At 41.8% G+C, this 27,877-nt stretch overlaps 1 protein-coding gene across 13 annotated transcripts in view; it reads right to left on the minus strand.

Annotated features, from left to right (window-relative positions):
- Positions 1–3,986: 3,986 nt before the first annotated feature.
- KIAA0586 (KIAA0586 ortholog) overlaps positions 3,987–27,877 on the minus strand; it is a 112,834-nt gene continuing 88,943 nt past the window's right edge. For 8 of the 13 annotated variants that reach the window (XM_065593823.1, XM_008170952.3, XM_005295538.4 and 5 more), the window contains 2 exons: positions 10,188–10,253; positions 3,987–4,363 (listed from right to left, as the gene is read on the minus strand). In XM_065593823.1, coding sequence (XP_065449895.1) covers positions 4,218–4,363; positions 10,188–10,253 — 212 coding nt within the window. In that variant the 3' untranslated portion in view covers positions 3,987–4,217. Of the gene's footprint in view, positions 4,364–10,187; positions 10,254–23,833; positions 23,949–27,877 lie in introns of those variants that run through there. The other 5 variants (XR_010600822.1, XM_065593825.1, XM_008170954.3 and 2 more) reach the window with 2 other exon arrangements.

Below are 27,877 nucleotides of genomic sequence, written 5' to 3' on the forward strand. Positions count from 1 at the left end.
ATCTTAAACCTATGGAGTGGTCTCATAGAACTCTAGAGGTTAAGATTAAGCATGTGCATAAGTCTTTGCAGGATTGGGGCCTAAATTATACCTGTCTAATGTTTGTGTCTTAATTTGTAAAGGGTTTCAAACCTCTAGAAAGCTGCTGTATATTGTTATTAACTCATTTCAACCACTTTTCCCCAGTTAGCTATAAAGATGAGCAACGTGAGCTGCAAAATAGCCAAATTTCTCCAATCCGAAACAGGAGCAGGGAAGGAGTAGATGTGACATTCTCAATGTTTTATATACTGAAAAACAGAGCATAAGGGAACTGGATAATTAGGGGACTGGGAACAGGATGATGAAATACAGTTCTTTGCATTTGTCTCAGATCGGTAACAGTCATTTTATGCCCCAATCCTGAGACTGGCTACATGCCACTGACTTCAGTGGCACTTAATGAGGCTGCAGGGTTCTGTCCAAACGGAGCAAAATACAAGAGTGGAGCTGTGGTTCCCATCTTGGGGTCAGAAAGCTTGCATGCTCCTGGTGCATCTTTTTGTGGAGACAGCCTCAGTTTCCTATTTTATTTATTTGGCTCAGTTTCTGGAGTATGACTTTTTTCCCCCCTAGAAAATTGGATTACAATTACCAGATTCTGAATGTAAGTTGTCTCATTGTACTTATAAAAGTCAGAACAGGATGACTTGCTAAAACAGATACTTTAGACACTTCAACTTTCCACTTTAGGAGGCTGCAACCCGAGTACATGGACATGTCTCTTCAAAACAGGAAGTATAGTTACAAAAAATCAAACAAGTTCCACCACAAGTTAACTTAAACCAAGAAATGAACCAAGCATTTTGAGAATTAACTGCAAAATACAGCTACACTGAACTGGCATTTTTATACTTCCACTGGATGAAATGCTATTTGATGATGTTAGATTTTGACGACATACTCCAAGGACTTGCTTGGAAGAAATCCATACAGCAGTCTTGCAAATCATGCTATTTCAGTTTTGCAAATGACTAAGAGAAACATGCATTTACAGTCATAAGAGCTGTAGAAAGAAAATGGAACTTTGATACACAAAGATGAATTCCTTATCACATCTTGGCTGTGCTCATAGAACATGTGCTTTCCATTTTAAACTTGAAGAGAGAAAGTTACAGGCATCTCAAGCATGACACTAAATTCAAGAAAGTAGGTTAGTAATTTTTCCTTTTCAAAGATGGTCAGAATAAATAAAAAAAAAAAAACACACCAAATGTAGCTACTAGCTAGTTCCCAAATTCTTATACACACTTTCCTAAATGTTCATTCATAAAATGATCTACATGGAGTATACCAGCTTCTCCCCCATTGGCACAGAGAAGTGCAGATCACATCTCCTTAGGTTTGCTGCACCATGAATGAAAGGAAGATTCACCCTTGAGAGGTGTTGCACCACTGCATCCCACCCTACTTCAGGAATTCTATTTGGGACACCGTAGGATCCATAGAGGCTGCAGTAGGGATGCACCAAATCTGCACATCCCTCGGCCACGAACCCCTCCCAACCATCACCACTCCCTCTCCAAGCAGCACTGCTGGCCTACGTGCTCCTCAAAACACTGAGAACCAAATCCCAGTAGTCAAGCTCGTAATGAAATGCTACCTTGTGGTTTATTTTTATCAATCTTTAGTTTGCAAGACCCAGAAAAATGCCCAAAGCACTTCATTGCTTTCGTTAGCATCCCCACCTACAGGTATGACAGAAAAAATAAAAAACAGCACTCTGTAGTCAGGGCTGAATTAATCTTTTGTGGGCCCCGGTGCCCGGACTATGGCCCCACCCCCTGCTCCGCCCCAAGGCCGTGCTATCCCTTAGCCTCTTCACCCCGAAGCCCCATCTGTGCTCCACCCTGATGCCCCGCCTGGCCTCTTCCCCTCGAGCCCTGCCTGCTGCTGGCATGCGGAGGGAAGAAGCAGAGAGGAACGAGCAGCAGTGGGACCTCGGTGGGGAAGAGGCCAAGTGAGGGCAGGGCCTCAAGGTGGAGCATGGGGAGGGGAGGCAGGGCCACAGTCCAGGCACTGGGGTCCCTTCTGAGGGCAGGTCTACACTACAGCTGGGATCAATGCTCTGCGATCCACCGGCCGTCAATTTAGTGGGTCTAGTAAAGACCCGCCAAATCAACTGCAGTTCGCTCTCCAGTCGACCCCTGTACTCTACCACAATGGGAAGAGTAAGGTAAGTTGACGGGAGATTTTCTCCTGTCGACCCCCCGCGGTGTAGACCCCGCAGTAACTCGACTTAAGGTATGTCAACTCCAGCTCATTATTCACATAGCTGGAGTTCCGTAGCCTAGGTCAACTTACCGCGGTAGTGTAGACATTGCCTGAGTGTGGGCCCAGCGCCATTGTAAACCTGCTACTGTCTGTAGTACCCCAGTGAGTGAGCCCCTGGAGCAGAACCTTCTGGGATACCTCTGAGCTTGGTGGCTCAGTAATTTCTTCTATTCTCTATTTATCCTTGCAAGGGATTGAAGCCATGTCAACAGAACCTCATGGTCAACAGTATCAAAACAGAACAAGTAGCTACATACCATAGCTCGACCTAAAATGTGATTGACAGAAACCGTTCCACCTTGCATGTTGCTGTGACGCTGGGAGAACCTTTCCCAAACTTGAAGGAGAGCTCTGTGTAGCTCGAAAGTTTGTCTCTCTCAACAATAGAAGTGGGTCCAATAAAAGATATTACCTCACCCACCTTATCTCTCTAAAACCCTGGACTGACATGGCTACAGCTACACTGCATACAGGAATTGTTCATGGCAGCAGCATATCTGCCGGTGATTGAAGGATGGAGTGAAGCTGCGGCTGATAAAGTGATGTTATATGCCTCAAAGTCACAGTGAGGTATATACAAACCACCAAAAAAAGGAAGGGATTGTTTCCTCGCCACTTGAGAGGCTCCCTGATCCCCCTGGTGCCTTGAAAGAGCTGTGATATCCCAGACTTTCCAGGGATATCACATTGCAGGCACAGATAAAGAATGGAGCAAAGGCATAAAGAGTTTGCACTGAAATCCATGTGCTGATGTCTGTACTTGAAGTACTATGCATCCAAATTATTTTATTTAGATTAGAAGCCCCCTTGGGCAAGGATCACAACTTCCTCTATATTTTGTACAGTACTGACCACACTGTTGTTGCTCAATAAACAAACTGAATAATCTCTCCAGAAGATGGTGATATGTTTGCATATACGACTATTAATGGTAGCTGTTATTTTTAAAGGGAGAACACTGGATTTTTTTGAGGACCGTGACTAGTTAAGATGTTTCTTGTCATATAATTTGCATTTGTTTTATTTGTATTCTTTAATCTTTTAAAGATTTCCATATCATCTCTCATACAGTCACAGTTCAAGAATGAAAAACAACTCTAAAGAAACTTACATGCCAAAATATTGAAAAAAAAAAATAATTCTTGCAAGAAGAAATACATATAGTAAAACCACAAAGAAGCAATTGTGTCTGTGTTGCCTTATTGTTTGTTAGGAGAGTTTTAGGAGTGAATCAAAACTGCTCAACGTATTTAAGAACATAATCTTCTTTCAATACTTGGTTTTCAAATAGATTTTACTTCCAAACTCCCCTTTTCAATAACTGAAAATCCATTCTGTGACGATGACCAGCTAACCAGCATATTCAACTTATGGCAGAGTCATTTATGTGTTCTTCCTCTCCAAAGCTGTGTTTCCTTTTTTGCTGTGTTGTGGCTTAGCCTGTTTCTTGCAAAAGATCTGTCAAGAAATCCCATTAATTTGTATAATTCTTCATAGAGATCAAAATAATTTCAAAGGCCTTTGAGACATACGATAGGCCCCAATCCTTTACCCATTGAAATCAATGGGAATTTTGCCAGGGAATTAAAAAGGTCTAGAATACAGATCCCCTTCATACTCAAATACTCAACATTTTCAAATAAATCAGAGTGAGGGCCATTTAATCCCAGTAATGCTGAAAAATTACATTCTTTTATTTTTGTTTAAAATACTTTAAATATTCACAACAAAATAATTTTCTAGATTTACATTCCGATGAATACAAAATTACAAAAAGCAGTAAGTAGAAAATAAACAGTACTGAGAGATTTCATGCCAAAAATATATGGATTATAACACTAGCTAGACAAAATACTTCCCTAGAAAATTTTCAGATATGTGACTGTTAATAAAAAACCCATGTTTTAAAATGTATCTGTTCCTGAAGAGTCTGAATCACCATGTACCGTACTGATACTTCGCGTCTGGTCATCTATATTCATGGAAGGCAGCATCACTGACATCTTCGCCGGAGAAGTCAGTGAACTTAAATGTGGTACAGTTTCCTCTCCTAAAATAAAAGGCAAAATAACGGTAATTACGGTTTTTTACAGTCCAAATATAACAATTTCAAACATACTAAAGCTATCACCTTATTGCATCATCTTATGGAAATAAGGATACATACTCTTATGTCAAGGACAGACATATGGCAAAACATAGGCTGGATGGTGTTACACAGGCAGCTACATCTTTGTCTCATATTTCCCAGTGTGGTCTTAATTCAGCCACTACATTTCTTTATAAGGCATTCACACACATATAGATAGTGTGTGTGTGCGTGTGCGTGTGTGCGCATGTGCGTGCGCGTGTGCGCGTAAGTAAAATATAAAAATCTGTATCTTCTTATATAGTCACATGCCAAAAGACTTATGAAACAGTTAAAGTTGCGACACCCAGCATATCTGACAAAAATTTAAAAAAGCAAGGAAACGAAAAGTTAAAATAACTAACAGTAGATACACTCTATCACTATCTCAAATACCCTACATTACAGACCAAACACTGCCTTAACTCTGCTCTTGTAGGGAAACCATCCTTCCAGCATCCCCTTCCCTGAGTGGATGAACAAGCCCTACGTTAGCCTCTTGTCATTCATCCCTCTTTTCTTCCATCCCATGGAAGGTTCCAGCCAAAGAGTAAATGTAACAAGCAGTCTGACAGGAGGTGGCTTAGGTAAAAGAAGGCCTGGGGAACTCTACCAGCTGAGTGTGCCTCCACTATCTATGTCTACCTGGTAGGGTGGGATTCAAGTGTGAAAAAACAGCTTGAGTTTTCCTCTGTTGTGATCTCAACCCTCTGACCCCAGGAGGTGTAAATACCCCGGCAGAGTGAAATCCCAAGCAGCAGTCAAGCTGGCACTGTACAGCAGTGGGAGACCACTATGGGAAGCAAGCCCTTAAGAGTGTATAGCTGTACTTTGTGCTGAGCAGCAGAGAAAGCCTGCTGCAGGGCTGAAAAGCTGGAGAGGGAGAAAATACCTGCACCCAGACACCAGAGGATGGGAGGGAAGGAAGTGTAGGCAAAAGGTAAGGGTGCTACTTACACTGAGCTGTGGGCAGAAAACAGGACGGGGCAGCAGAAGGTGGAGCCACGAACCAGTCTACAATGAGAGCGCTAACATGCAGTGGAAGCAGAACTGGACTCCAAAACAGCATCAGAATTAAACCACCCACTCTAGGTAGAGAGAGATTAAGGGGAGTGAGAGCCATTATCCCTCCAAAGGGAAGGATGCTGACAATTGGTGATGGGCCCCGTGAAGTATTCTCTCAGACATTCCTCCTGCCAGTGGGGGTGTGCGGAGTTGGGGAAGGATCCCTTGGAGCACACACAATTGGTGCACAGTCACCATGTGATGCTAAGTCTAAGCTTTCTTAGCTGGGTTCTTCCTGTTTTGGTCCCTCTTCTCAGATTCACCCTTCTTGTCTAACCTCATTTAAATAGGTGCTAGAGGGAAAGGAGGCTCTGGATTCAAAACGTTAACTAGGCTCCATGCTTCCAGGAGAGGAGGCTAAATAAATAAATACTGAATGACTGGAAGATGGTCTCTCTGCCCTTAGATATCTTCTAGCTTTCACTGTTCTTTGGCACCATACCACTAACTGTTTGGGATCTTCCGCAGGATGGGAGATGGCAGCAATTAATGGCACACAATTCAGGACCTCAAATTAATCTCTTTCAGTATCAGTGAGAAAAACAGACAATATTACAGATTTAACTGTTGTCCATACTACATCTCTCCCAAATAAACAGGACTTCGGGGGGGGGGGGGGGGCGGGGGGGAGAAGAGAGAGAGAATCCCCACAGTAGTGATTTTTAAAAGCTATTTCTGAACTCTATTTTTCTATTAGTTTAAAATTAAAAATAAGGGATATGGGAAGTTCAAGATCATCTCCTCACCATTGTGGAAACAATGAAACAAGTGGCAAATTAATCTGATCAACATACTATGGAATGAGCCTCTAAAGTAAATTCTTTTAACACATATTTAGTCTTTAGAATATATGAAGAAACCAGTTACTGAATAAATTCAATTTACATCTATCTGCTTTACAGCAACTGCAGCACAGATTTAAATGTGTGGACAAAGGCCTCCCATCAGTACCTCAGGTCATTAGTCAAAAGTTAAAATCTAGGGCAGGGAGGAACCACCCTCCTGCAGCCAATCAATACTGTCAAGCTACCATAAGCTTCATTACTTACATAGCATTTTGTGAACTCAATGTCACTTTGTAAAATAAAGTGTTTAGTAACAAAAACCAAACATCCTAGAGGCAAGCTGAAAGTACTTGTTTTGGTGAGTGTGACAGTGAAATCCCTGGTGGAGTTTGTTTTTCTACTAACATGACACAGTACATTAGTGATCTTCCCTTGTTCTCCGACAGCCTTGGCAATTAGAACTCCTTTCTCTCAATTCCACACATAAAATATTTGTCAGGTTTCTCTGGCTTATCTATTATGACAACGCAGCAACACCCTGCTTTCACTTGAATGTGCCAAAACATACTTAAATTGCTAATTAAACTGATCAGAGATGGAATAAAAACCACTGCGAATATAAAATTTCATCTAGTGCTTTTCGGGCTACAGTGACTGCCAACTTCCAAGGAGGTCAAACACATTTATGGCCAAACTCAGTAAATCCAATACAGGGAGCAACCTTTGCCAGCTAAACTTTTTGCACCTCAGGAAGGCTGGCCGGCCCCTGTAGAAGTAAGGCGGAGACACCACTATCCCTTTTTCAGAGTTGCCATTAAGTCAGCGAGTTACCTGGCTGCTATGGTGACACCCCCTTTCCAATCCAATTCACTCTTCAGGCACAGATGCCCCTTTACACCCACACCCACCCTGAGACTCTGCACAAACAGCCTCATTCCCCTGCTGTCTTTCCTCTGCAAAGTACATCTGCCAAGGTTTATATTGGCATAAGCCCTGAGCAAACCTAACCCACAATGAGTACATGCAAGAAGTTGTACATCTTCTGAAGACTGTTTAAAAGGACACTTTTGGAAATGCTAAAAAGTTGCACACATCATATATATTATATATGAAGTTATTTTTCAGAAAGGGCTCACTTGATGCAACTAGGGGCTGCTTAAAAAAAAGAAACTGGTTATGAAAAATGGGAAGTAAAAAAAGTGCAACTGTTCAGCTGGTCAGATACTAAGCTAGTATGGACTTAAAATGTGAAAGTGTGATGCCTAAGGAAACTTTGTAAATCATCCATAAACACTAAAGCAAACCTTTGTATACTCTACCTATATTATATGTAGTTTGATGCTTTCAAAGCTTGACTTTGTTAATAATTTCCACAGTCATGCCACTATTCCATGATGTCATTGTTTCAACAGCTGTTTTCAGGTTTGTTAAAAAAGAATATTCCCTGATGCCAGGGGTTTGCAATAACTTCATCTAACCTGCCAAGTGTTTGAAGCTGGGGTGCTGAAAGACCATACCAGTCTAAGTTCTTCCTAACATATGCTGTAATATGTTTTGCAGACATACTAGAGCCAATTTTATGTTTGATATAAAACGCGAAACGTACATACAGAAACCAATAGAATAATACATTCTAATTGGTCCACAGAAATATTCTCAGCTATTTCACTATCTTCTATTTATTTTTTTAAAGATCCATTTAAAATGTGCCATGTGTAAAGAACAAGGATTTATTTTCGAGACATAATTTTAAAATGTTTTCTACCGTATACATTAGACATGTGCAGAAAATGTGTTATCTATACTTTCAACATTTTAAATATGAAGGTTTATGGATATCCTATTTCAGGAAAGTTTGAGATCTTGCTTCATGACTGCAAGTTTCCAAAGCTGTTGGTATTCTAAGTCTATGTTGGCCTACTGGCACAACTATTAAGTTACCCTCATCTGTGTTTTATTATTGTCAACTCTTTCTAAATCTGACCTCTAATGTGCCTGGTGCATACATTATATAAGCAACTCATATGCATGCGCACACACACACTACACCTATATGTAAATACACACACACAGAGCACATATGCTTGTGTGCTTATATATCTGCAAATACATACAAACATACACACTCGCTAACAGCTGTATCTGCCTTTTGGCTGGATCTAGTTATCAGTATTTGTGCCTGCATAAAACCTTTGGCAAGCTCCTATTTTAATGATGTGGCATTTTGTTTTATTATTTTATCAGACGATAACAGCTTATGATCAATAAATAGAGGCTTTCATCTTAAACATCCTTCATTCATAAATATGCAACTCGTAGTGGTGTACAGTATAGTACAGTATATAAAAATTGAATGGAGAATTTCACTATTCCATAAAAACACAGTAAATCAGGTAACTAAGCATTATTCTTATCACAAGTTCAGCAGCTTTTGCCTGTTTAGAAGATCTGGAAGTCTCTATTTAGTTTTATAAACACCTACTTAAACATATTTATAGACATTTTCCATGTTAAAACCCAATAAGAAGAACCGGTGTCCTTCATTTCTCCAGTTATCACCACCATCTCATAGAATACATTAACATAATTTTTGAAAATTGATACTGTTAACATCCATGTAAGAGCCTTTGATTGGCTGAAATTCAATAATAATGACTGACAACATTTTGGAGACCCTGTGATGGAAAGGTCAGTTTTCAGATTTGGGAGTTTTTTCCTTGTACTCAGAAGTCTATAACAAATTAATGTTCAGTACTAAATTTCAAGATTCTAACTGAACGGGACATGAAAATTATTTATTTCAATCCATGGCCGGTCATAAAAAAATTTCTGTGTGAAATGTATTTGCACATACATACTTCGTATACAGCATACTGTGCATCAGGAACTTGTGCCAATTCGAGTAGGAATCAAACAGACCGAAGAGAGGTTTGGTTACTAACACCATATGTCAACATTAAGAACAAAGAAAAAAAGTGTTTAAATCATTTTTTTCTATTTGGCAAAAGAAAAAACTAAACAAATCTGATTTTTTTAAGCCAAATAAAAACATATGCTTTATCCTTTTAGTCCCGTGCAGTTAGTAAGACTGCTATTTTAAATCAAGAATTCTCTTAAATGAGAAACCCAACCAGGGCCTCAATCCTGCAAGTGGATCTCTAAAAGTGGACCCCTGTGGCAACCTGCAATATATAGGGGTCGACTCATGGAACAGTTTGAAGGACTGGGGTACAAATTATTACCATACAGATATAAAAATTATTTCTATCACTCCCTTCATATTTGTTGCAAAACCTTCCATCCAACCACTCATCCACCGAAGCTTGGATGCTTGCTTTACAAATGTATAATTTAATGCAAAAGTAAAACAGCCAAGTCCTAGAGTAAACTTTCAGGCATCTATAAAAACAACTCCAATACAGTACCTCTTGTTCCCTTAATAGCAATAGTTCATATGAATGACTTGTTTCTTCGTATGCCAGATTCCAGCTGCTTCACTTTGTTTAATACTGACTTCAAAGTTTAAACACTGTCTTGTCTCAACAAATAACATCCCTCATGTGGCATTATCAAGTGCTATTCCCAGTGCTCTGAATACAACACCTGCGGTTCTTTAATTCAACATGTTATAAACCTCCTAAAGGGAAGTAACTTTTTAAAACCTTTTGCTTTTGGTTTCCCCTCACCTCCTCTTTGCCTTTTGTTTGTTTATTTGTTTTGTGCACAACGAAGCTTTACATCTGGGTTATATTTGCAAAGACCTTTAACAAGAATAGAGAGCATGTATGTTGTTAGGTTCTTTTAGGATAGTGACTTAAGAAAAAGAAAGCCAAATGAACTCAAAGAATGTGACTTAATAGCTATAGATAGCAAAACACTTCACTTGTGGCTCTTACCTTTAAGTAACAATGTGAGGTACATATTGGGCTCAATATGTGTCCGATCCATGTCTCCCTGGGAATCTGTGTTGTAAAAGCACTCATTTTAATATAGAATCATAGACTATCAAGGTTGGAAGGGACCTCAGGAGGTCATCTAGTCCAGCCCCCTGCTCAAAGCAGGACCAGTCCCCAACCCCAATATCTGGTAGAAGTGAAGAGTTACCAAGTATGGAAACACAAGAAGGATTCTAATTCCATAAAATCAAACTTATCCCAGATTTGCTGGACTAAACTATAAGATGAGAAACAGTCTCATCTTGATCCAAGCAGTTTGCATGCAAAATTGAAAAGAGAACATATCCTACAGTGGTTAGTCACTTATGTTGCTAATTATAAGTAGCAATATTTTCAATTTAGCTGTATGTCTATCTGTACTTCCATATACTGACTACATAATTCAATGCTCCTGGAATGTTATCACTTATAGAGTTGGAACCACAATGTAGAAGAGAAGGATGAATCATATGGTCTCAAGATGCTACACGTATATAGTATAGGATATAGAATACGATATTCTAATCCCTACATCCAGTAATGACAATGAAATGCACAAACAGAGTGGTTATCAACAGTTTCTCAAATAATTCCATCATACCAAATGAAGTTACTCTCCATTGTTTGAGAAGAATAATTTTTAATAAACATCACATGTAAAAAAGGAAAGCACGCTATGGGGCCTAATCTTGCAGTCTTTATTCAGGATGAACTCTTACTGATTTAGACAGGAATTCCCCCTCAGTGATGACAGGAGTGGAACCTAGATTATAGAATCATAGAAGATTAGGGTTGGAAGAGACCTCAGGAGGTCACCTAGTCCAACCCCTGCTCAAAGCAGGACCAACCCCATCTAAATCATCCCAGCCAGGGCTTTGTCAAGCGGGCCTTAAAAACTTCAAAGGATGGAGATTCCACCACCTCCCTAGGTAACCCATTCCAGTGCTTCACCATCCTTCTAGTGAAATAGTTTTTCCTAATATCCAATCTAGACCTCCCCCACTGCAACTTGAGACCATTACTCCTTGTTCTGTCATCTGCCATCCACTGAGAACAGCTGAGCTCCATCCTCTTTTGAACCCCCCTTCAGGTAGTTGAAGGCTGCTATCAAATCCCGCCCTCACTCTTCTCTTCTGCAGACTAAATAAGCCCATTTCCCTCAGCCGCTCCTCATAAGTCATATGTCCCAGCCCTCTAATAATTTTCGTTGCCCTCCTCTGGACTCTCTCCAATTTGTCCACATCCTTTCTGTAGTCCAGGGCCCAGAACTGGATGCAATACTCCAAATGTGGCCTCACCAGTGCTGAAAAGAGGGAAATAATCACTTCCCTCGATCTGCCGGCAATGCTCCTGCTAATGCAGCCCAGTATGCCATTAGCCTTCTTGGCAAAAAGGCACACTGTTGACTCATATCCAGCTTCTCGTCCAAGGTAATCCCCAGCTCCTTTTCTGCAGAACTGCCGCTTAGCCAGTCGGTCCCGTCTGTAGCGGTGCATGGGATTCTTCAATCCTAAGTGCAGGACTCTTGTCAGATTTCTTTTGACCCAATTCTCCAATTTGTCTAGGTCACTCAGGATCCTATCCCTACCCTCCAGTGTATCTACCTCTCCGTCCAGCTTAGTGTGATCCACGAACTTGCTGAGGGTGCAATCTATCCCATCATCCAGATCATTAATGAAGATGCTGAACAAAACCGGCCCCACAACCGACCCCTGGGGCACTCCGCTTGATACCGACTGCCAACTAGACATCAAGCCATTGCTCACTACCCACTGAGCCCAATGATCTAGCCAGCTTTCTATCCACTTTATAGTCCATTCATCCAACCCATACTTCTTTAACTTACTGGCAAGAATACTGAACGAATACACCATATCAAAAGCTTTGCTAAAGTCAAGGTATATCACGTCCACTGCTTTCCCCTCATCCACAGAGCTTTGGAATTTACATTAAAAATATATACATTTATCAGACATCTGTGATACAATGAAGAATTTAATGGGATCAAATTATCTCTTCCCGATTCCTACTGTTCTTCCCTCCTGATTATTTCACACTGCTGGAGGTGAGGCCAGGACTTCCATAAACCTATGCTATTTGGGGCAGGGACTGTCTTTCCAGCGTGTGTGTGTGCGCGCGCACATTTGAGAGGGGCTCTAATCTTGACAGGGACTTCTAGCTCCTCCTGGAATACAAACAATAAAAACACCACAACTAGGGCAAGTTGCTCTGCAAATGCTCACACTTCTATTTTCATGACTGAAAAACTTGTGCAAAACTTGGCTGCTTTCATTATAAACCCAGAAGTCCCTCAGCAAACTTGGGCCAAGCTTCTAGTGAGCCTGGCCTGAGTTACAATTGAAAGGGAGGAATTTATGGTTAAAACAGTCAGTTGTTTTGCACAAATAGTCATCTGCAGGGATTTGAACCTGTGACCTCTGGATCTAAAAGTATGAGCCTCTAGTGGTTGAGCAAAGAACCCAGACTCCTTAGTGCAAAGGCTGTAGCAACTAATAAACCTCCATAAGCAGATTGGATGGGCTACAAAGTACGCTGTGTAAGCATGAGTTACAAGTGGTTTTGACCTAAACCTGGAAGCTTCAGTCTCACTTGGTGTAATCTACTCTTTGTTTTCCTTTCATTTTTCTTTCATATTTCTTGGTGTAAACTGTAGTTTAAATGCGAACTATAAATATTTGTAAACAGATAAAAGTTTCAGATCCCAAGTCAGTAACAGAAAGGGAGGCAATAGCTTACAAGCTAACAATTTCTAAGGCAAAATATTTAAAAATGAGTTCTTCCTTCATTGAAACAAGTCTGAGTTCAAGGTTCAGTGGTTTTTCCCAAAGAGTTGATGTTCCTACTAGTGACAAAGAATGCTGAAAGGAACAACAAAGAAAGAAAAAGAAACATTCTTCAAAATCAGAAATAATATAGGGTAAAAGATCAGTAGAGAAGGACAATTAGAAAGTAGCCCCAGAAGCAAATAATACTATTGCATCTAGAAATGAAAATGGAGAATTTGATATACAAATATTTCATTTCTGTGACTAACATCTCTACTAGTCCTTTAAATGAACAAAAATCAACATTGGTTGCTCTGTAGTGGATGTAGAGGGAATTGAACTCTTTGTCTAGTAAGCCATCTGGCTTGGCCTCACCCCTTTCTGTTAGTCTCAGAAAAGTGCTTCCAATGATTTATAAAGAACTTATCAAATAAAAGTCAGTGCAGTTCATCTTGAACTTCCCTCACACACAAAAGGAAAAAGACGGCTACCTTTCATAACTGTTGTTCTTCAAGATGTGTTGTTCATGTCCATTCCATTGTAGGTGTGTGTGCTCGCCACATGCATCGGTGCCGGGAGTGTTTCCCCACTTCTGGAAGAGCATCCTGACAACATCCGAGTGGAGGGACCACAACTAGCATGTTCCGGACACCGGGGAGGTGTGAGGGTTCTAGCGTGGATTGCATGTTGGATGCAGAAGTCCCACGGGTGACCATAGCCCCAGTGTTTGCAGTGTACTGAGATGCGTTCCTCATCTGAGGTCAAGACGCTTCCGATATCAGGGAGACCATGGGCTCACAAACGGCACACCATCCAACACTAGCACCGGGTCAGATCACCATTGCAGGAAAGTAAGTACCTATGGCATGATTGTGAGGCGCTTGTCCAGGTGATACCTGGCTGGGGAGTAGACCAATGCCAGCCACATCTGGAGGGGACGTAGTCCGAGTCTCGCGTGCCGAACTACATATGTCCATGCATCCGTGTGCTCCAATAATTTGAGGCACACCCAGGCAGTGGTGATCAGGTGGGCCGTGACTTTGGCAATCAGATCTGACATTGCCCTGAACCTGGCCTCTGGCAGAGTCGAGGACCGCTCCAATAAACTATTATATGAACCGGAACCAATGTTGATTTTTGTTCATTTATCAACAGGCCTAGAGCTTGACAAGTGGCTTGCAACATCTCGACGCTGCATTGAACCTGTACCTTGAAACAGGCCTTAATGAGCCAGTCATTGAGATATGGACAAATTTGGATACCCCGACGTCTGAGGTAGGCCGCCACCACCAACATGCACTTTGTAAACACCTTTGGTGCTGTCACTAGGCCAAAGGGGAGCACTGCAAATTGCTAGTGGGTGGTCCCAACTACGAAACATAGGAACCTTCTGTGTCTGTGAAAGATCGATATGTGAAAGTAAGCATCTTTCAGGTTGAGAGCAGCGTACCAGTCTCCCGGATCCAGGGAAGGAATGATGGAGGCCAGGGAGACGATGCAGAATTTCAACTTCTTAAGATACTTGTTGAGGCTCCACAGGTCGAGAATGGGCTGTAGCCCCTCCTTGGCCTTTGGGATAAAAAAATAACATGAGTAAAATCCTTCCCCCCTTAAGTGCAGAGGGACTTCCTCCACAGCTCCCACTCACAGAAGGCCCTGCACCACATGAGGGAACAGATGCTTGTGAGAAGGGTCCCTGAAGAGGGTTGGGGGGGAGGGGTCGGATGGAGGAGTAGAAATAAACTGGAGGGTGTACCCCCCTGCTATTGCGCTGAGGATCCACTGGTCCAATGTTATAGGAGCCCTGGCAGGGAGGAAGAGAGACAGACGGTTGGAGAAAAGCAGTGGTGCTAGATCCAGGACACAGGCTTGCGTGCACCCTCAAAATACTGCTTATTACCCTGCTGGCTGCGGGCAGAGCTCGAGGGAGCTGAGGGTGCCAGCTGTTGGTCTTGCCAGCACTTGTAGCGCCTACCCTTTCTGTGGAAGGGCTCTGTCCGGGATTGGTTCCCGAACCTGTGGGAGTGCGGAGGTTTGAACCGCTTTTTCACAGGAGCTGGTGTGTAGAGGCCCAGCGAGCGCAAGGTAGCCCTAGAGTCTTTCAGGTCATGTAACTTGCTCTCTGTTTGTTCCGTGAACAGTGCCAGGCCATCAAAAGGGAGGTCCTGGATGGATTGCTGAACCTCCACTGACAGGCCTGACAACTGCAGCCAAGATGCACGCCTCATGGAAATGGCTGAAGCCATGGTCCGGGCCGTGGAGTCAGCCACATCTGAGGCCGCTTGGAGGGCTGCCTTGGCCACAGCTCTCCCCTCATCCAGAATAGCCAGGAACTCCTTCCTGGACTCCTCTGCAGCAAGTCTGTAAACTTGGCCATGGACTGCCAAATGTTACAGTCGTAGCGGACAAGTAGGGCCTGATGGTTGGCCACTCTTAACTGGAGGCTGGCCATCAAATAAATTTTTCTGCCAAAGAGATCAAGCCTCTTCGCCTCCTTATTCTTAGAGGTCAATCCCGGTTGGTCCTGACTATCACGCTCATTGTCCGCCAATACCACCAGTGAGCTAAGAGCAGGGTGTGTATATAGGTACTCAAATCCTTTAGCAGTGACGATATACTTTCTCTCCGCTCTCTTGGAAATGGGGAGCAAGGAGTTTGCCACAAGGTTTTGCTCAGCTTTATCACTCCCTCATGGACTGGCAATGCCACCTGGAGGGGGCTGAGTTGTTGGAGGGTTCTGCCAACTCCTCGGACTCTAACCCCAGGTCCGAAGCCACCCTCTTAAGAAGCTCCTGATGGGCTTTTATATCATCCTGGGGGACCATGTGGTAAGGTCCTGCTATCGCCTCATTAGGTGAAGAGGATGAGGAGGCAGATAATGGCAGGTCTGCCACCGCTGTGGCCTCCGCCAGGGGAGCCCAGCTGGGGCTGACTGACCCTGGGGACCTTGGTCTGACTCTACTTCTGAGTCTGGGGGTGGTCAGGAGACCGTTGCAGACTGCTTCTCAGACACCCCTGAGACTGATCTTGTGATGGTTGGGGAAACCCCCAGGGGTTCCATAGCTGCCAGGGAGCCAGCCATTGACCTTGGCGACATGTGGGCACTGGTGGTCCTTATGGGAATGTCAGTGACACAGGTGGGTGGCCCTGTCCTGCCAGTAGATCTTCCTCCTCACTCTCTGAGCCTGAGGGAGAGACATGTCTTGGGGACCAGGATGGTGCTGATGCCGCCTGTCTACCCTGATCCTGTCGGCTCTCTCCATGGTTCTCCATGTACCAGGAAGACTGTTCCCTGTGCTGCGCTTCCGATGACCGGCGTCATGTCGTCCTTCGGTGGATCAGCGATGGTACCCCAGCGATTGACGCCTTGCGCTTTGAGAGCTGTGCTGTTCCGTGGATCGGGAGGATCGACATTCTGGCACAGGGGATTGACGCCTTGCCCGTGGGGATCCGTATCAGTGAACCAGCGATGGGACTCTGGAGATCAGTATCTGGACTCTCCAGAGCAGTGCCACGAGCTTGGAGATCAATCCCACCACTCCGGGGACTGGTGCTGGGACACCGAGGACTGGTGGCCCGCCTCCACAGGTCTGCGCCAGACAGCCAGCGAACAACGCCGGATCCCGGGGAACACTGTCTAGAGTCCAGGGAATGATGCGGGAACTCTGACAGGTGAGCTGGTGGCACTGTTCTGGTGAGCGCTGGCAGGGCACTCCCTGCATCGGGGAGCGGTGCTGCACCGCTGGGGACTGCTGGAGAGGGGGTCCCAGAGCGGGTTTACCACTTGAATGGGGCACCTCACTGGCCGGCACCGGAAGGGACAATATGTCCTTAGTGGCCTGAAAGGCCTCTGGTGTGGACGGCACTGCCAGGTGCTGAGTGCCTCTGCCACTTTCTGGGGTGGTGGCTGGGTCATGAAGGCTCAACAGGTGCTGAAGCCTGGCCACCGTCCGGAGGGGGAAAAGTCTTTGCTCTCCTCTGGCTCTCTCCTTCCCTTTACGGGACGTAGGGGAACACCCTCTCCTGGCCCTTTTCTGCTTTTTAGCCAGTACCGTGAATGGGGATCAGTACCAGTCGGAGGCCAGTGCCAGCAGCACGCTCCGCACCAAGGCTGAAGTGCTTGGAGCGGAGTCCGATCTAGCCGGCTCAGGGGCCGGTGTGAGGGCCAACTCCATAAATAGCGCTCTTAGTCGAATGTCCCGCTCTTTTTTGGTTCGGGGCTTGAAACTCTTACAAACGAGACACTCGTCACTCACGTGGGTCTCCGCAAACACTTAAGATGGCTTTGATGGGGATCACTGACTGGTATAGGTTTTTTGCAGCGGTCGCAAGGTTTAAAGCCCAGCGTCGGGGGCATGCCCCATCCCGCAAGGAACTAACTATTTCTAACTTATACACTAGGGGAACTAATACACTACTCAAGCTTTCTCAGAACCATATACAAGGGAATTCTCAACTAGGCACAGTTGAAAAGGAAAGCTTGCCAAGGCAAGGAGATGTTCCAGCACCATCACTGGTGGTAAAAAGGAACTGAGTGAGGGGGGAGCTGGCGGCGCCCCTTATACTGGTGCATACACGCGCCATTCCAGAGGGTGCCAGAGCCGGTCCCCAACGGATACCAGTGAGAGAAAAAACTGCTGAGCACACACCCTTACAATGGAATGGACATGAGCACGCACTCGAAGAAGAATGTGTAATCTGTCCCCTGAAGTGGGCGGACATGAACAAGGTCTCGCAAACAGAGCATCTCTTCATTTTGAGTGGGGTTTCCCTCTTGTCTCTGCTATTTTCCCAGGAGACAAAAGAAGGGGGGACTACAAGGAAATGTCCTAATGAAGCTTCACACACTAGGTGCTACCTCAATGTACAATAAATAAGCAGAAGAAACAGAAAAAAGGAGACTTGGCTCACACCTGTCGGGAGGAAAAATCTGGCTTCGAATATTTGAAAAGAGCTACTATAAAAATATTAGTTACTTCAAATATATGAAAAATAGCAGGTGAAGTTACTACTTATGTTGTCTGGTTCTACTAAAAGAGGCAGGTGTCAACCAGGAGGAGCATGGCCAGCTGGACAGTAACTGTCTGGCTCCACTATAGACAGACAACTTTTATAAAGAGCTTGTGGAGTTATAAGAATCAGAAAAATGTTAGTCGAGAAATGGCAAAACTTTACTGTCATGAACTTTGAGGGATGCTTAATATTAGTGTCCCTCTGGATTTTTTTTTTAATTCAGCAAAAATATTTTTTTAAAAATATTTCCCCTACCTAGATCTTTTAGATAGTATTAAACATGCATACATCCAGATTATTAGTTGTGGGAATTACCACTCAACACCAGTATTATAGAAATTGGTCAGCACATCCCTGCTTATGCAGACATGCACATTCACTACAACATAGCAGTAGTGCTGGCACCAGAGAGACTTCCTGCCTTTACATATTCATTGTAATAATACTCCCTCCAGTGTATCTAAATCCTGACAATGCCTGAGGTTAGAGCACTGGTATTTTAATAATGAGGTAGCAGGTAGAATCTCATGGTCAAACATATTTTTAAGCTTTAACAGTTGCTTATTTTTGTTTTTTCATTTCTGAGTGTATCAGGAGAATAATTAAAACTGAACTGCCAAATCAAAGTGTTTCAAATGCATTCAGACTCTTGCAGTTCACACATTTAACATAAAAACTGGCACCAATGAACTGTCTGAAGAAATAAAGGAATTCTTTCAATAAAAGCTATATAGTGCAGTGCGTTAATGGGTTGTCCTTTGCCTTCTAAGAACTTTTGCTCAATCTAGCCTGGCTTGCGTAGTGAAAATTATCTGTAGTTTGGTGGCTCCTGCACTGGCTTTAGCACACAACTGTCCATATTACTAAGCCACCACACAATTCACTGTGACTGGAAGCGTTTGCTTATGAAACAGGTTCAGTGTGTTGCAGGTCAAGACTGAATATGTATGTGTAGAACTCCGTGGGAAGCATGCACTCACCCGCGTACGAAATGTCATGCGTCATCCAGCACTATTAATCCCTCACTTCCATTAGGACTCAAACATTCTCCTATGAATTTAGGAGGGCAAGCTTCTGGGAGCGAGCGTAATAGAGCACAAGCCAGCCTCTTAATAATATTTAAAGACACTGGGTGAACTCGTGGTCTCACCAAAGTCAATGGCAAAATTCTCACTGACTTAAACTGGGCCAGGATTTCACCTATTGTTTTTCTGAAGGTTGGCGTTTAACGTGCTAGAAGTGTTATCTTAATTAAGTGGCAAAAATCATTCAAAAATACTTTCTTTTACTGGATAATTTTTCAGTTGATGGATGCCACATCTCCTCTAGTCAGAACCAGTCTTATGCAGAAAGGCACTAATGCTTCCAAGTTGTTGGCGGCTCATGTTCCAATGAAAGCATTATAATACTGGCATCAATAAGAAGTTTAAGGAATACATTTGGAAGCAAAGCACAAAGTGAACCATTTCACAATGAATGCACAAAATCTAAACAGGTGTCTCCACTGAGAGGAGGTAAGGACTTGGGGGGCATGGAGACGACACTACCCACTGACCCTTAAATCTGATCCGCATCCAGGTTAGTATGGAGGCTTGTGCATTGGGAAGCTTGCACTCCAGCTGTCCAAGCCGTCCTGTTCTTCGGACAGATAACGTCAGTCACCAGGGCCGTCTAATAGCTACTTTTCACATGTAACTAACTTCGTAAAACAAACCGAAAAAAATCCAAATGTGTATCAAATGCACTAAAAGTAAGATTCTGAATATAAATTAACATAAGTTTCTGTAAATGGCCAGAGACCGAGTACCAACATTTTTAATACTCGAATACCCACATAATCCATGTCTTGTTTTTAAATACTTTACGTTGACTCTTCCAAAATTCTAAAAATTTCCATGTGGAAATATTTGGTCAAGAATCAGATTAAAGTATTTCAACTACAAATACTCACCATTTTAAAATATCCATATTTGCAATGTAATTACATAATTTTAATGCATACACTACTCCAAGACAGTACACTTATCTGAAATACTGAGTAAATGTTTTCCTCTGAAAAAAGCAAACAACTAGATCTTCAACAAAAAGACCCGTTAGGTCACCAGTTTGCTGAGAACTGTAGTTTCATTTCATTTGAGTGCTATATTCTTTGATAAATATTCCCAGAACAAACACTTCTAATTCTAAAGTTGACAAACTCTTGCCAAAATGATCGCCTTTAAGAAGATTTGTTAGATAGCAGACCATAGTGGTTAAAAGCCTGTGGGCTTGTCTACACAGCCCTGTAGTTCAGACTGCAAGGGTGAGAACTGCAGCAGGCACTAGCATGCAGTGCTCTAACTGCCCAGCGTAGATGCTGCTGGTGCGAACTACAAGGTACCTAGTTTGTGTTAACTTAGTCCTGCTGCTGAAAAGAGAACTACGTTAACAATCACTAAGCATCTTATAATTTGCACCAGCAGCATATACATGGGGCAGTTAGAGTGCAACAATTCGGTACACTTTGCAGTTCACACCCCATAGTACGTACTATGGCGCAACACAGACATCAACTCTGTGTGTGCACATTCCAACCAGACATCAGTTAACTTAAAAAAAATATATTTGCAATTAGCAAGTGTAGGATATTTTAAAGAGGCGACTCCATATTTCTGTTTATCACGTTTGAAAACCCACTGCAGGAACCTTTACTAGTAAGCACCAATAAAAAAAGATAGAAAAATGTGAACCATCTATTTATAGGCCAACTGTAGCGCAGGCATTTGCAATGTAAGCTTCCTTCTGCTGCTCTGCCAAAGATCCCCATAAGCTTTGATTTGAAGAAATCACCTAATGGAAAGACAGGAGGTAATCCTGCCTTTACAGCATCTTAGACAGTAGCCTAGGACCAGAGGCACAGAGAGGTTTGCTGGCAAATCTGCCATCCTTATCTTGTATAATTTGAGAGCTTTGCAAAATGTAAAACTTTATTAACTATGTATGCCAGAAAATGGCAAACACTCCTCTCTGCAAAATATTCACAGCCAGTCTGAAGAGAAGGGAGGAAAATGACCAGCAAAAATTCTCATTAGTACAAAATTGACTAATAGCCATAGAATTTAATAATTTAGAAACTGTATAAATCTACTGTTGCTTAAATACATCACTTGATACCACTATCTCACCTGGAGTTCTTCTACCTTTTACTACACTGAAGTATCTCTTTAAACTTCCTCTTACATATATTTCCCCAACTAAAATCTATGCCCATGTCTCCAAGTCTTCTAGCTGCTATGAGAGGCAACACTGTGAAATGAACATGACTTGACAGTTTCACTACTATTCTCAGATTTCTGAATAGCAGAGGCGAAACTGACAAGATTTGCTAATATCAGTAGTTACTCTGTGAAAAACTATGAGTAGCAAAGCTGTCTGGCTACATACTCAGGAAGACAACACTGCATTGATTTATACTCTGTTCTTATTTGGGATATTGTCCTTGAAGGCTAAAGGTATGAACTTTTTTTTTTTTTTAATGAAAGCTTAAATTCTGGTGAAATTGGTGGCTTAAGCTCACTAAGGAAAACTGTGAGAGTGAATTTTTCAAGTCCTGCATATTTGGTGGCGATATAATATACACTTCAATGCTTTAAAATGATGCTGACTCCAACAGTCTCATTTCATGTATGCCAGCAAGTAGTAGCACCAAAGACCAAAGACAAAAATATTATCTAGAAAGCTGCAGTTGGAATATCCCTAAAATTCAAAAGAACTTGCACAATATAACAAGCATCCACAAAAATGGCAACTATGGCCCTGACCCTGCAAACATTTTATATTTAACTTTACGCAGTGAGTAATCAGAGAACTGAGATCTAATTTAGTTAGTTTAGCGTGTCATCTGCTTACCATACAACATGGAACCTAAATTGTTAAGTGGCATAAAACAAGGAATAGTTTTAAGTTAGGCAAAATAAGGCATTTCCATTTTGTTACTAAAAAAAGAATTATATGTCATTGATAGAGATGTGCTTACATTACTAAGTTTTAAAACATCTTCTGGAATCAATTTTCTCTCTCTCTCTCTCTCTCTCTCTCTCTCTCTCTCTCTCATATTTACACACACACACACACACACACACACACTTTTCATAACTTAGATTCAGGTAATCTTTAAGGAGTTTCTTCACTTCTGAATGTGTAGGAGTTATATCTATATAACTCACATTGTAAATTTAAATAAAAATAGAACTAAATATATAAGTGCGGATACACACACACACACTCCCCAGACCCTCGCTAGAACACAGGACCGCGTTCTAGCAGGGACCGCGTTAAAATGAATTGCAATTAAAGTAATTAAATTTTGGATCCATGGCTGTGAACGCGTTATATGCGAATTCACGCTATATAGACGCACATTCTAGTGGGGGTCCAGAGAGAGAGAGAGAGAGAGTGTGTGTGTGTGTGTGTGTATTTTATATATGGGAGAGAATTGATTTAAAACCATACATAGGCAGGCATATAAAATATATATAAGTACATACAGGGGAGAGAATTGATTCCAGAAAATGTTTTCAAATCATGGGCGTGTGTGCATGAGTGTGTGAGCGAGAGAAAAACAAATTTATTTAGGGCAATGAACTGGGATTCAGAAGATTTGGGTTGAGTTCCTGACTCTGACAAAGACTCACTGTGTGACCTTGGGCAAGTTAATTAATCTTTGCGTTCCTCAGTGCTGAACTATCAAAGGTAATTCTATTCCCTTTTTCATACCCCCTGCCTGTCTTGTTTATTTAGACTGTAAACTCTTTGGGGGTGGGGACGGTCTCTTACTATGTGTTTGTACAGCACTTAGCACAGTAGGGCCCTCATAGTGGTTGGCGCCTGTGAGTGCTTCTGTAATATAAAGAATAGTTTTATTGCACAAATTACAGTACAAAGGGTCTGATCCTTCCCTCTTTTATTAAAAGACACAAAATTAATATACTATTGCAGAATTCAATATTCTGTACTGTTCTGTTGTTTTAGATGACAATTTTAAAAAAATTAAAAGTGAGGTAGATTCAACGCTAGCTAGAGTTGATGACATTGTTCACATGATCTGTGTTTGTTGAGCAAAAAAAGCCCCTTGTCTCAACAGGAAATCTATTCTAAATCTGATAAAGAAAAATCCTAGTTAAGAAGCATTTGCTTGTTTTATTTTCACTTATCAGGCTTTAATGTAAGGTATACCATAGCAAATGAATTTAAACAAAATTAAGCGAGGACAGCTATGCTGTCACTAAACATTACTCATTTCATATACATTAGTTTTTGAAAAGAATACACAGTGATCTCTCAGATACAGGAAGCTGTTACAAAATAAAAACTAGACCATGACAAAAAACTAAAGAAAAGCTTTAAAGAATTTTTGTTGAATACAGAGTTCAGCAAAAATGTATTCTGTTCACTGTACACACGACACCAATGGGAATAAGAGTCAGTTCAAGTTCTAAGTTACCATTACTTGGGTAATAGTTTCAAGCTGCAAGGCACAGCTGTATAGACCCAGCCAGACAGGCTATCACAGTAATGCTTTGATAGCATGAGGCCCTTAAGTGTCAGGATATAGAAAAGGCAGCAGTTGTTGGCTGTGAAAACAGTCTGATACAAACCAGATGGGGACTTACTTGATGGGCAACACAAAGGAAAACAATTGGCTCATTCAACAAAGTCAGGCCACTGCCCCAGAGAATTAACAGAAGACAATAACCATCAACCAGAGTTGATCCAAACAAGAAACAGCCATGTGGTTATGGCTTAAGGAATTGTTTCTCCTCAGACTAAACATAAAGTTTTGATTTCTAATTCGTATATTCATTAATTTCAGTCTAGTTTACAGGCCCCTCTTCCTCCAGAGTCTTCTGTAAAATTCATTTATAGAACTTCTGCTTTCCAACACCTATTTAAACAGGAAAAAGTTATATGACAATGAAGGAATATATTATTTTTATGTTTCCTGCAGAATGTTAAGACCACAGACTGCTTTGTACATTTCAGAAAACCATGGCAGATCCACGACTAGCTCTGAAATATATAATATTAGTGTGGCAATCTTTAATAATACTTTTTTTAAAAAATGGACAAAATCTACTAATCACATGCCAGATAAGTATATACATTCATATAAAAATGCATTCTAGTTTTGTGCAGATTTCCCTGACTTTATCTAAAGTGAACCCAGACTGATTATGGTACCATGTAACAGCTGCATTGGCCTGCTAAACCCAGGGTTGTGAGTTCAATCCTTGACGGGGCTACTTAGGGATCTGAGGCAAAATCAGTATTTGGTCCTGCTAGTGAAGGCAGGGGGCTGGACTCGATGACCTTTCAGGGTCCCTTCCAGTTCTAGGAGATAGGTATAAAAAGCTGGTTTGGGAGTAATTTATAATTCTAAAATAAAAATAAACTGGCTATTTCTATAGGTCATAACTCATAAAACTTCATTTTTAGCAACAAGCTTGCAAAATATTATAATCCAAAATCTTAATTACTCTTGCAGTTTTATTGCAGGAAATATAAAAGTGACATATGCAAAGGTTTTTTTATTACAAATAACTTATTGAGAATGCACAATAAGTCAGACCTGTAAAGGCCTCCTGCAAAACTAGACTCAGACTAAAAAGGTCCCCACAATTTTTCCCTACTGCGTATTTTAAAGCATCGACCCTGAAGCCTCTGCACAGCAGCTATCCTTTGAGACCAAAACGGTATACTCTTAAGGAACAAATCCACTCTGCTACCTAGTCTACTTTAGGGATCACTGATGAGAGATGAGAAGAAGTCTGCTCTGCTCCACAAGTGCTTCCATTCCACACAGACTGATGCAATAAAAAGGCCAGGTATAAAAATTGAATTTATGGTCCCCATGTAACAGCCCAGAATGCCACAGCTAGGCCACTGGGTGGGTTACGACTCAGTTCATTTTTTCACAAAATATTTAACAAAGAAAAATAGAGTCCTAACACAGAAGCTTCACTGTCTACTGGGTTAATGAAGGATGCAACAGTGAATTGTCTTGTCAATTCATTCCCAGCTTTTAATTGTTAGGTAGTTTAGTCTGCAAATGTGGTTCTACTTTACAAAAAAGTGACTAAAATGGCACCTTCTGACTTATTTGAACTTCTCTCTGAACACATTCACATTCATATCTGCTCACTTGAGTGACAAAGGTAACTTGGTGCACCTATCAGCACCGCAGAGCCAACACCGCAAAGGAGTAATGAGCGGATTCCATTCTGGCTCATGCATCTTATCAGCATAATGGTTAACTAATTTCCAAAAGCAGGGCCAAATGCTAACAAACCCACATGAAGAAGTGGAGTTGCCACAGGTGTAGCAGAGAGCAAAATCTGGCCTGCAGAATCACTATTTGACACTCAGCTCCTACGGTGAGCCTGCAGACCTGCCAGTCAGAACACATTTGTGTGTGTAAGCTGAACAACTTTGAAATGGGTCCCTTCGGAATGCCATTTCTACTGAGCCACCCACCAGAAGAGAAGAGCACCTCAGAACTGCTCCTTCTTCCAGCCTCATGTTTAAGAGAAGAGGAAAGAGGAACTGAGAGTTCCTCAGAACCCACGCCTGATCGCACCAGCAGAGCCACAGGCTGCAAGGCATTGGCTCCAAAGAAATGTCTTCAGACATTCTCGGTGCAGGAAACACCTCTGGCAATGACAGCACCCTCAGGCCCAGCTGGCGAAGAGGGTGGCACAGACTGACCCTCTCTAGCATCAAAGGCCCCCTAATTCACAGGAAGCTCCTTGAACATGCTTGACACCCAGGAAGCCTCATTTTCAGTAGCAAGGGTGCGTTGTGTAGCCTTGTGGTTTGTACATCCCTAGGCCCAACTCCTAGTACAGGAATAAGCAACATAATTGTGTATTTACACAATAACTCAAACTAGTAAATACTTCCCATTTAAAAATTCCATAGTTATGCTTTACATCACAGTGGCCATTATGGCCTGTCAAGTAAACAGCACAAACTCAGAGAGACCTACAATTATAGCCTTGTGAGTATAAAAGCGCAACTTAAAATAATGGAAATTAAGCATCTGTCAAAAAATACCAAGCAGCTGTCACGCAGCCCTTAAAGTAATGCAACTCCACCTTGTCTGGTAATATGTACATTACCTAAGATCAGATAACAATATCAGACCCCGATATTATTACCTCTCTGTAACAACTTTAGTTAAGATGGAAGTCACCAGGCCAGTCCACATTTTTAACATTAAGTCTGAACTACCTTGATTTTGTGGTCTTGAAATTTAACAGACTCTATATGACCTGTGCAATATTCATTTTGTTTTCTATATACAGTTTATGATTTATTATTTTGTACTTAGTCCTCAAGCCTGTCTGATGTCGAAGAATAAAAATTGATAGGATGTCAAAGTAATGCCACACACAAAGGAGAGCCAGAGCCTTTCCCTAGCCAAAGGCTGGAAAATTTGCATTTTACAGAACTGGAAAGCTATTTTGTAACCTCCTCAGTAGCTCTCTGGCCTGTTCAGAACTATGCAGAAGAGTTGCTGCTGCTTTAAAGCAATACACCATGATTAAAGATTAAAAAACAAAACCAGAACAGTGCCCTAAGTGACAATAGATTATTGTCTATTAGCTTTTCCATATGAACTCCTAATTATTTTATTCTAAATGGCAAAATTCATAAGTAACAGAACACAGTAGTGGACAAAGCTTCAGGGTTTAAGCCCTCTTCACCATTTAATATAATATTTTCTACTTGTTAATGAGTACAGCAAAAGGCAGTTTTGACCTAATATGTGTTTGAGATGAAAATTATTTTCTTATATTCTGCTTTCAAAATTCCAATTTTGTTAAAGAAAAAAAACGCATAATCAGTTTTTACACTCGCATGCGTGATCAGACTTTGCTACAAAATGTAATCCTATTTGTACATCGGGAAACAAGCAACAGCTCACGCATGCCTGCTATGCTCTTTAGCGATCAGTTCTTATAATATTTTTAGAGAAAAGGAAGCGTTGGCAGACTATTTTATTGACACCACCACAAATCGCTAATGGACAGAGCTGCAGTCTGAATTACACAGTTCCCTTAACTTGAAAGATATCCTGGATAACATTCACCTTACATTGTTACCTTACATGAAAATTTACCAGGAGCAGAGAGTTTTGAGAAATGTGACAAATGGGAGCAAGGAAGAGACGTAAGTATTTTTGCATATTGGCTAGTCTTTGTAACAATTTATTGCGATCATCTGGTGCATTCAACATTCAAATGTCAAATCTGCTACAGAAAACCTAAGCTCTGCACACAGCATGAAATGGGAACACTGGCTAATCTCAGGGAAGCGAGGCCAATAAACAAATAAATAAATCCACAGATAAAACACTAACTGAAGTGTATGGGCACAGCAAGGACGTCTTTAAGTTTAGCCCTTTTGCAACAGAATATCCTGGCACAGGTATGTTCAAATATGTCTATGAAGCCAACTGTTCAAATACATGTCCCAATCGGCTAGTTTAGTCTTTCTAGTCATGTCATAGCTGTGCGCCAACTACCACCAGTGCAGGGACACAGAAACTTATCACCAAGAAGTTTTTTAAAAAGCCAATTATGTTTAATGGGTTAGGGAGGCATAATAGGTAAATATACTTTCCCCATTGTAAATATTGTAGGTTTTAGCTGCAAAGGCAGCCAGAATGCAGCTGTCTCATCAGCCAGGTTATGCTACCTGTACCAACATGCCTGGTCACCCCACTTCTCTCCCACCAACCCACCTCACTTACAGCCAGCTGGACTCCTTTAAAGTTTTCATTTTGATTTGGTGGGTTGATTTGGGAGTTGT

This window comes from Chrysemys picta, chromosome 4 (assembly GCF_011386835.1).
Source record: "Chrysemys picta bellii isolate R12L10 chromosome 4, ASM1138683v2, whole genome shotgun sequence".
NCBI classification, from domain to species: domain Eukaryota; kingdom Metazoa; phylum Chordata; order Testudines; family Emydidae; genus Chrysemys; species Chrysemys picta.